Genomic DNA, 10,632 nt, shown 5'->3' with positions numbered 1-10,632 from the left:
TCTCCCTTCTTCACCTGCTTCCAATCTCATGGTGTTCCTCCCTTCCCCCCATGAGAGAAACTCCGAAAAAAAAAGAAACAGTCTCGCCCTCCCCCTGTCACTAGCCATCATTGCTACTCAGCATGTCAATTCCACAGAGGGGAAAGGAAAAAAAACAACACACAACAGTTCAAAAAGAAAATGTCATTATCCCCTTACATTTTTTCCCCTCGCCACTCAAGGTGCTGCCTGAGGGTGCTCTAGAGATGGATCACTACTCACAGACAAGTAACCTCAGACAGGTTTTACTATCCACAGATTGACAGACCTGTGACGAACTGGGTGCCACAGCCTTTCATACACTCATCAAAGCCTAAGGATCAGTGAAAAAATAGGGACAAACATTGACGTCGTCACTAATCATGGAATCGAGAAGTGCCCCAAAGCCAATATCACTTTCAAAGGGAAAGTTATTACAGATTGTTACAACTGCGATTCTTATATACAATGACCAATTTCAGTTCAAAGGTGGCTACAGAGTGGTAGAACTCCGCTGAGTCTATAGATAAAGATGGAAATATCCATTTCAGTTCCCACAATCAAGTATGTTCCAGCTCACTAAGTACTGCCTACATATATATATATATATATGTTTGTATACAAGGAACCAATCATCAACTGAAGAATCTGAAAATCCACAGTGCAGGAGTTCTACACTCAATGGAATCCCAGAGTTTTCTCAGCAGGCTTTGCAGGGAGCTCTCAGGGAACGTGTGGCCCTGCTGCCATCCCAACTCTGCACATTCCTTGCCCACCCTGAGAGCACGTGGGGCATGTGCTGGGCATGGTTGGAGATGTTCATGGTCAAAATCCCCCAGCATCATCACCTTTACATCCGCTTATTGCTTTGGACAGCACAAAGCACACAACACCCATCTCAGCTGACAAATGTAATTTCTTGCAGATTGCTACGGCCACTCTGCTGATTGACAAATATGCAAGACTCTATTTCAGTTTAGAAATGTTATTTATTACAAATTGCTACAGTTGCGCTGACAATACAGAATTATACAAATCTCAGTTAGGTTAAAAAAAGGAATTTATTACATTAGTACAACAATGCTATGCAAAAATATACAAATATCAACTTCAGTTAACAAAAACTTAATTTATTGCCAACCTCTACAAAAATTCACTGTACGTAAAGATAAATTAGGTGTTTAACAACTTAATTTATTACATACAAGCGTACAGCCCATAAACAAACATGAAAATATGCATTCCCTCTCTAAAAAGCCCTACACTAACTCAACAGATACAGTTATACAACTGTACTACTCCATAAATGTTTAAATAGAATTAAATATATATGCATGCACATATATATAAAAATACATATATAACTATAACAATCTACAGGTGTAAATATAGACTAAATATTACATATTACATGCTATATGTAAGTAGGTTTATAAACCAAACCTATCGATACACAAATATCACTGTACCAATCTAAATATCCATGCAACTGTATCAATACAAATATACAGCTATACATCTCCACACATATGTAAATGCAGTTACACATAGAAATAGATCAATATACATATAAAATATTAAAAATAGAACATATATACCTATGCAAATATCAATATACCTCTTTAAAGAGCCATATACCTGTAACTGCATCAATACAAATAGGTATCTACACAACTGAAAACCTAGGAAATAGAACTAAAGTCAGATATAATAACATACATTATACTTAGATACATATACACACATGTATGTATATATACGCATATATACACAGCACATCCATAAATACAACAGACATATGGAAATATTCCTATATAAATAGCAACACACGTTTGTAAATATCCATATAATTATCCCTCTCTATGTGAAAGTCCATATATCTTTAAAGAGGACTCCAAGCAGAAAATCGAATTTCAACAGCCCCATCATGAAAGCCTCTCCGTCTGTCTCTACCTGCCATGCAGAGCAGTTCTCCTGAACAGGGACAGCAGTTGGACATCTGGGAAGCAAAAGCAGAGTCAGGAACTGGGCCTCTCCCTTGGCAGCACTTGCACTCCATCAGGGAGGAGAAAATCTTAGCGCCTCCCCAGGAGGGCTGGAAAGAAAAAGCAGTTCGAGTGGGTCATGGTGTGTGAGCGCAGCTGCAGTGGGACTGTCCCGCAGCCCCCGGCACAGCCGGCACAGCTCCCGGGCCCTGCCGGCACAGCTGCCTTGCCCAAGGACAACCCCTGTGCTGGCCGGGGCAGCTGTGCTGAGCAGCCCCAACCCGAGCAGGGCCCGCTCCTGCCCCGCTGGGCACTGCCCACGGCCACAGCCCACGGCACCCTCACCCCAGCCTGCCCCACCGGCCCTGTGCCCTCACCCTGGCTCTTGCAGAGCACCAGCAGCTCCCTGCTCACTGCTCTTGCGTATGGCCTTTGGCTTCTCTCTGCTGGCTCCCGTTGCTCCTCCTGCTGTTGTCAAGGTCTTTAGTGCAGCTGTGGCAAAAATGGAGTCTCAGGAATTGGTTCCAAGGCCTGGCAGAGCTGCAGTCCCGGACCCCTCTGTGCTCCCTGCTGGCTCCTCCATCCCCTCAGCCCCGCCATGCTCTGGGCAAACCCCGAGTCCCCTTCAGTTCCTTCAGAGCCCCGCAGTCCTCTCACCCCCTCAGTCCCTTCTGACCCATCTCGTCCCCTTAGACCCGCCACCCCCCTCAGCCTGTGCCACTTCCCTGTCACCTCAGTGCCATCATGGCCCTCTGCTGCCCCACACCCTCAGCCCCAGCAGCACCTCAAGGTCACCGTCCCTTCAGTGTCACCCCTCCTCAGCCCCCTGAGCCCCCTCAGTCTCACCGTCCCTCAGCAGCTCCTCAGGGGACAGTGCCTGGGGCCAGCGGCAGCTCCCACCGCTCCAGGGACACCCGGGGCTGGAATTGCTGCTCTGCCCGGCCCGGCCGCCAGCTCGGACCAGCACAGCAAGAGGGGACAGAGGGGGCACAGGGAAAAACAAGAGATGGAAAAGGCATTAGAGGAGGGAAAGAGCTTAAAAATACAGCCTAGGCCTACACAGCTCAATCTGTGTATCTAAACTTCCATATACCTCTAATTAAATAAATATGCACATTTATAAATGTAACTAATTAATAATTAGCACATTTTAAAATTTAATACTAATAATTGAAAAAAATAATAACATATAAATATGTATTAAAATTAGCCCATGTACACATAAATGTAAAATCTGAAAATCTATAAAAGTACATATAATTTTATCACATCTATATATATAGACTTAGCTATATAGATATATAAATATAAGCACATATAAACATAACTCTATAAATCTATAAAAGTAACTACATGGATATAGAAATATAACTCTAGAAATCTCTAAATATATCTATAAACCTGGGGATTCCACCTGCCTGATGGTCACAGGCTCTCCCTCGGTCTCTCGTTCTCACGCAGGGCAAGGTAGATCAGATGGATATCTGGGAAGCAAAGGGAACACTCAGTCAATATTGGCCGCCATGCATCTTTCCCTTTGGAAGTAACTGTCCTTCTATCAAAGACTGTAAGAGATGGCCTGGAAGGGAGACTCTCAATTGGGAATTTCAGGCCTGCTCTTTAAAGAGCTGAAATCCTTCCAAGTTTTCAAAACTTCTGAAGTTTTGAAGTGTCCCAGTAAACTCACAGCACTCACAGTGCAAATGGCACCCACGAGAGCTTGAAACACAGACAATCCCAGCTCCCAGAAAGAAGCCCAGCCTTGTTCTTTCTCTGTGCTGAGAGATCTCAGTCCTCACTGAAATGGCTGAAGCTGAAGGGTGCTGTGAGCTGAGTTATGAAACCAAATTGGGATACCCGGCTTGGTGACACAACTGCCACAAGGTCATGTTTATTCCTGGCTCTCTTGCCACAGCAGAGGACTCAGTGTCAGAGTTTCCGGAGATGTGTGGAGGCCAGAGCTCAGGGAGGTTGTGTCAGAGCAGGATTTGAACTAAAGGCACCAGGAAGCACCAACCCTGCAGACAAGAACTCAACTCCTCTGATCTCCCTTCCTGTCAGAGGCAGGCTCAGAGCAGCCACCTCACACCTCTCTGAACCAAGGTGGGCTCTGTGCTTACCAAGCTCCTCGCGTTCCTGGGAACTGCTCCCACAGCTCTGCATGCCAGGCAAAGCTTCCTCTGCTGCAGCCTTGTTCACAGGCTCCCCTCCTGAAGACTCAGGGGCTACATTAATATTCCCCTTGAAAGAGAAACAGAGAGAAATAAACCCTTCTCACCAGTTACACAAAACATCTGGTCCAACAACTTAGTGGCACACAAACTTAATCTCTTGTTCCTAACACGAAGTCTGGGCCCCATAGGCCTTCAAAAGTCCAAAAGATTTGACTTCTCCAACACAGTCCAAAAACTGTCAAAGCTGACTGTTGAATGGGGGGGTAACACTGAACACAGCCATGGGTAACACTGAACACATGGAATGGCTGTCAAGGAAGGAGTCCTCCCTGCTGGCACAGGGATGTGCTCCTCCCTCCAAAGCCCTCGGCTGAACAGTCTCATCCAGGCTGCAGCTTTGCAGGGACTGCATGGGAACACACATCTCTTCCCACACAGATGCCCAACAGCAAGGTGACTGAGCTCTGGAACATGGAGAGCAAGACTGGCCAGTTTGCCCAGTGGAGGATTTCCCAGACAGAAACTGGACTGCAGGCACCAGGTGACTGAGAGGACAAGAAAGCTGCAGCTCCAGCCCATCCCCAAACACAGCTCTGGGAATGCCTACACGCACGGCAGGGCTCACACAGCAGCAGAGGCAGCTGCAGCCCAGCCCTTGCTTTGCCTTGGCCTTTACACACAAAAGAGGCAGAGCCCACATCTGCTGTTAGAACAGAGGCACCTCTCACATGCCCCTCTCTGACTGGGACACTTTGCCTTCACTGGCATTCTCCAAACACTCTTCGGTCCCATCAAACAAAGCCTGGTAGAATGCACAAAGCTTCCACTTCCTCACCACAAATGCCCCTGCAGGAGGCATTCTTCCCAGGAAAAGGAGCACCCAAACTTAGCCAACACAGGCTCACACCTCTCATCCTCACTGACGGGGGAGACTTTTTCATTCCTCTTCTCTTAGAAACCTTACTTTACCAAGCAAATCCTTCCCTGTCCATTCACAACTGAATTCAAGAAGCCTTTGCTTCTCAGCCAAGTAACAACATTCAAAAGCTCTCCGTCCAGCCCCTTTCATCCCTGTTCAGTGGAGTTACCTGAGCACAGGGAGACCTTTCAGGTGGGGAGGACGAAAGCATCTCCTCCAGTGTCTCAAGCACCAGGTCGAGATCCAGCGGTGGCAATTCCTCTTCCCCAGGAGTATACCAGAGCCACCTGGGGGCTGTCCATGGTGCATAACCAGCATAGCCAGCTGGAGCACTGGGGGCTGAAGTGCCTGGAGTGGCTGCAAGAAGTCAAACACATTGGTCAGGCTCCAGAATGTGGGATTGGGACACAGAGCTCTATGCTGCCTTGGATCAAAGTTCACAGGCAGCACAAAGCAGTCTCAATTCCAGAAACATATTCAAACTTCCCAGAGGATTGGAAGAGTGAATCGTCCTCTTAAAAAGTCTTTCTTCTAAATGATGTGTATGTATGTTAAAGGACGGATTCCAAAATTGATCTACACATAGACAAAACCACTACATAATCACTGCCTTTTCTATCTCCCCATCAGCTTTTGGAGTTGGTAGCTTTGCAATTTCTCATCACAAGAGACCACAGAAAGCAGATTCATTCAGGAAGAGCCCAGATCTCCAGACACACATGCTAAACTTAAACTGTGAATTTATTCTAAAAAGCAACCTTGTGGGTGAGGCTGAATTCTGCAGCCACAGCTGCTCTGCCAACACAGAATAATTTAATATCATTATTTGAAAGAGAGACAACCTGTAAACTCTGAAATATCATATCAGGGTGATAGTTTGGCTTCATTCCAAAAAAGATGGGAGTTTACCTAACACTGACAAGTTGTGAACAAAGATGTTTTGCCTTGCCCTTGCACCCTACAGAGAGGCTGTCTGGAAAATGCCCAGAACCCTCTCCCAAACAGCAGACAGGACAGGAAAAGCAGACCGAGATTGGTTTTGTTTACACAGTTCCACTTGAAACTTTCTACCTGATTCACACTTGAGATCTCCCCATGACAGAGCACTGCAGGAAAATATTTCAAACAGTCAATTTACAGGATCGTACTGAAAAGCAAGGGTAGAAACTCTTTCCCTACCTGATGGGCAGTAGGCTGGTGAGTGCTGCTCAGGAGATATGCAGCTGCTGCTCTCTGGAACTGTCACCAAAGGGCTTTGATGGTCCATGGGAACTGGTAGAATGAAAAACCCAGGCTGGAGTTGAAATTTGTATGTGCCTGGGTCCATTGATGAAGCCCCAAAAAGTACAGAGGTGACAAACACTTTCTTGGAAGGTTCTGGGGAAGCCTCATGCTCTTGAGTACCTGCACTTCTGGAGGGGTTGGAATGAGCTCAGAATACCCAGGTGAGGCAGCACTTACATCTGGCGTGTGCTGCTCTGAAGATTTGCAGCTGCTGCCCTCTCGAAGGCCCTGCAGGCAGCTTCAGGGTCAGTGCGAACCAGTGGAATGGTGAGCTTGCGCAGATTAAATTCGCGGATGAGCTCTCTTGATGGTTCCACTGGTGAAGCTCCAGAAAGTCCAGGGGGGGCACAAACTTTCTTGGCAGGTGGTGGGGAAACCTCAGACTCCTGAGCACCTGCACCTCCATTGGAAGGGCCTGGAGGCAGCTCTGAATCCTCACGGGAAGCAGCAGAGAGGTTGTGGCATGATGGAGCTGTGCAGCAGTGAGGGAAGAGGAAAGGAAGCAAAGGGAGGTCAGGGTCACTCTTGGTCTTTGCCTGTGTTGCCCTTGGCAGCAAGTGTACTTCTGCCAGGGAAGACAAAACCTCCCATCCTCCCAAGTAGGGTGAGAAAGAAGAAGGACAAGGAAAGAAACATGTCCTGGGGCAATTCAACATCCACTTCTTGCCTACTTAGTTCTCCCCTATTCATTCAACTGTCTGGGAAAGTTGTCCTGCTGCCATTCCTTGGCAGGAGGCAACTGCCAGAAACCCAACTGCCAGGTCTGTTCCCCTCTGCCCCAGAGGGCCAGGAGGCTCCCTCCCGCTGGGCCTGACCACGACCAAGCCCTCGGCTCACACACACTCCTCGAGAGCTCCCCAGGCATCCCAGGGCAGGGCAAGGAGCAGCAGCAGCCACGGCGCGGGGCTGGGCCAGCTGCAGAGCGAGCGGGCGGGACCGTCCTGCAGCCCCCGGCACAGCCGGCACAGCTGCCGGGCCCTGCCGGCACAGCTGCCTTGCCCAGGGACAGCCCCGGTGCCGGCCGGGGCCGCTGCGCTGAGCAGCCCCAGCCCGGCCAGGGCCCGCTCCTGCCCCGCAGGGCACTGCCCACGGCCACAGCCCGCGGCACCTTCGCTCCCGCAGCTCCCAGCCCGTCTCACCGGCTCTGGGGGGCTGCCCGGCAGACAAGGTGGGCAGCGGCCGCTCCGTGCGGAGCTGCTGGAAGCGGCTGGTTTGGCGGCTGCGCACCTCCAGCCCCGCCGCCAGCCGCTGCCTGTTGGCTCTGGTCAGGCGCTTGATGTGGAGGAGGAGGTTGGGGCGGTCCCGGCGAAAGCTGGGATTCGTGAAGCAGAGCCAGCCCCCGGCCTCGCCTGGCACCTTGTGGAAGCCTTAGAGGTTGAGCTGGCGCACGAAGCTGCCGAAGTGCGTGGCCCCGCCCCTTCGCCGCCCGCTGCGAGGGCACCGCCCTGGCTGAGCAGCTCCCGCTCCAACAGGGAGCGGTCGATGAGCAGGCCCTGGCCGCGGCTGTCCCAGCGCACGGAGCGGACGCGGGGGCTGTTCAGCAGGCGCCACAGCTTGGCGGGGAAGGTGCTGGCGCTGAGCCCGGCGGGCAGCGGCAGCTCGGCCATCGCGCTCATCACCAACTGTGGCCACACAACGCCCGGGGCTGCACCGGCGGCGCGTGGCCTGAGGGGGTCGCTGCGCTCAGCCCCGCTCGCGGCCCCGCGGCGGGCCGCGGTTGGCGGGGACGTGCGCGGCAGAGCCGGGGCTGCGGGCCCAGCGCGGGCGGGGCGGCTCCGGGGCTGGGCGGGCACCGTGAGGCAGCGCAGGGCGAGCTGCAAACCCTTCCTTTGTCCCGCTGCCCGCGCTTATCCTCTGCCTCGGCTCTGCAGCAGAACCACAAACCATCGAGGCAAGCGCAGGAACTTTCAGAAAGGGGTCTCAGTTGAGGAATCCCACGGGAAACTCTTCTTCTTTGTCCAGTGAAAGCAAAATCACTCCGTGTTTTGCACAGCTGAAGGGAGGAAATTATGTTAGATTGGTTAGCTTTAGTATTTTGGTCGGGTGGCAGAGTTCCCACTTCAAAGCAGACAAGGCCAAATGGGAGAAGGGGAAATGAAAAGAGAGAATTGAATACATTTTTTTTGCCCCTTTTCCAGCCAACTGGCTGGTTCTTTCTCACTGTCCCTGCCTGTCTGCAGCAGATTTGGCACATTTGTCACTCTTTGGAGATAGAAGCAGCGGCTGGAAGGGGCAGCAATTTTGTCAGCATTTCCATCAGTGCTAAAGTCCGGCTGCCTGGAAGGAAGTTGCTTTACCTGAGGGGTTAATCACTTACAGTGATAGTGAATTCACAGTGCTGTCTTCACCAAGAGGTTTGGCATTTTTCTTTGCTTAGTAATAATTTATTCTCTTTTTTTTTCTTTTTTTTTTTTCCCCACAATCAGGGGAGAGTTACAATGTTAAATCCTTCCTGCAGCCAAGTCTTTTCAATGTAAACCAGCAAAGGTGATCTTGCAATGCTCTGCTTAGTGTCACTTGTTCTTTTTACTTTAAAATGCCCCTGGAGCTGGAAACAGTTTTCAGAGCAGGACATAATAGACCTATTTCTTCCATCTCTTAATTCCTGCCCTTTTTTTATGTCTTTATGTGTTTAACTATCAGGACTCATGTGAGTGTATTTGGTGGTATGGCAGAAGCTCATCCCACACACACAGTAGATATTTTCCTTACATCCAGCTTGTCTTGGGTTCCAGCTGACACTGCCTTCTCCTGCCCTCCTTCCAGGTGCTTTGTGAGGAGCCCAGCCCTGTCCCTTCAGTCGCTGCCCTGTGGGTGACACGCTGACACAAGGATTGTTGGTCTCATCACATTCTGGAGCACTCTATTGGAGTGAGTGTTCTCAAGATGCCCTGTCATCTTTTCCTCTGTGTGCTGCTTTCTCAGAAAAATTGAAACCCACTATATAGAAAATCTCTTCCCATTTCATCTTAAATAGTTTAAAACACAACCTGAATTAGGAATGCTCCTCCTCAGAGGGATGGTGTTTGTCTTTGTTTAAACACAGTATAACAAACCACACAAAAATTATCCCAGCAACTGAATCACAATGAAATTTCTAATGAATAGGCCAAAAGGAGAAGACAGGAGTTCAGAAAAAAAGAGACATCTTTCTTCATGTTTCATGGCCCTTATGTCCGTCTATGTGCTGCTTTTTTAAGGCCTCCTTTGTAATCTCTGTGAGTCATGAGACACACTGTGGCCTACTGAAGATGAGGAAGCAGGTGGTTGAAAAGTGGATGTCCACTGGAATGTTTAGTCACACCTGTGGTATAGTTATGTTTACATTGACTTTTCCACAGTACTGTGTGGCTAAGAATGAGAAGTTACCCTTAGCTGTGTTTTAAAGACACTGAAACTTAAAAAGAAATGTGCGTGTCTTGTGTCTGGCAGCATAACTCTTCCCCAGCTTTCTATGGTACTGGTAAAATTTAATGTCAGTTACAAACAGCACAAGGTAAATAATGGATATTACATTTCAGTGTTTGGGCAAACAGTTGGTTTAGAATTGACACCAGAAAAGGTTGTTAATTTTTAGGAAAGAAAATCCTTAAATTTTTTGTGGTGTATGGTTTTAGATTAAGATTTTTTTCTAAAAATTACTTCTTTCCCCTTTAAAAAGAATTTGTAAAGAACACAACTCAATGTACAGGCCTCATCACTTGAAGTACTATAGTTCCATGTCCTTCTTTTTTCCTTGGTTTTGTTTAGAGTTGCCAATTTTAATACCCTTAGTTTTTCTTTAGGATAGGATTGAGGAGTAAAAACAAGGCAGAACTAAAACTTAAAAGGATATAAAGAAGAGATTTATTATTAACACAGAGAAAAAATAAAAATTCGGAATAAGATTTTTCAGATCACTTTTTCTTCCCCCCACTTTTCACATTTTTTAACAACAGCATACAGAGGCACTTCAGTTAGTTTTTCACTTAAATAATAATTTCAGTTCACTTCAGAGAGAGAAGTATCTTCTTGTTTTGACTATAGGGATTTTTTCTAAGAAACGAATAAAGTTTTTTTGTGTTTTTACCTTCATGATTTGCATCCGCCTGGGAAAATTTGTAAAACCGTGAAACTTTTTCCATCTTCACAGCCTTCCCAGAACTGTGTTTTGTGGGCCATGTCAAACTTATGGGGTATTGCTTTTAAGGGCAAGTTGTTCAAAGGTAAAAGTTCTCTTCATCTTTTTTTCTCATGTGTTTGTTTTTCTGTT

General features: G+C 48.1%; 1 protein-coding gene across 2 annotated transcripts; it reads right to left on the bottom strand.

The window, feature by feature from the left end:
- Window positions 1–1,090: 1,090 nt before the first annotated feature.
- LOC117011239 lies at window positions 1,091–7,783 on the bottom strand. Of its 2 annotated transcripts, none has more exons than XM_033086582.1 (7): window positions 7,520–7,783; window positions 6,558–6,852; window positions 6,276–6,368; window positions 5,266–5,453; window positions 4,124–4,244; window positions 2,381–3,487; window positions 1,091–2,113 (listed from the first exon to the last, which is right to left on the bottom strand). In XM_033086582.1, exons 2-6 carry the CDS (start codon window positions 6,784–6,786, stop codon window positions 3,429–3,431), a joined length of 690 nt encoding a protein of 229 aa, XP_032942473.1. In that variant the 5' UTR covers window positions 6,787–6,852; window positions 7,520–7,783; the 3' UTR covers window positions 1,091–2,113; window positions 2,381–3,428. The 2 variants fall into 2 exon arrangements, with proteins under 2 accessions (XP_032942473.1, XP_032942472.1); XM_033086581.1 differs by having other exon boundaries at window positions 1,092–2,017.
- Window positions 7,784–10,632: the final 2,849 nt, after the last annotated feature.

Source organism: Catharus ustulatus, assembly GCF_009819885.2.
Source record: "Catharus ustulatus isolate bCatUst1 chromosome Z unlocalized genomic scaffold, bCatUst1.pri.v2 scaffold_29_arrow_ctg1, whole genome shotgun sequence".
NCBI lineage: Eukaryota > Metazoa > Chordata > Aves > Passeriformes > Turdidae > Catharus > Catharus ustulatus.
Note: the sequence above shows the minus strand (reverse complement) of the source record. Positions and strands in the feature narration are given on the sequence as shown.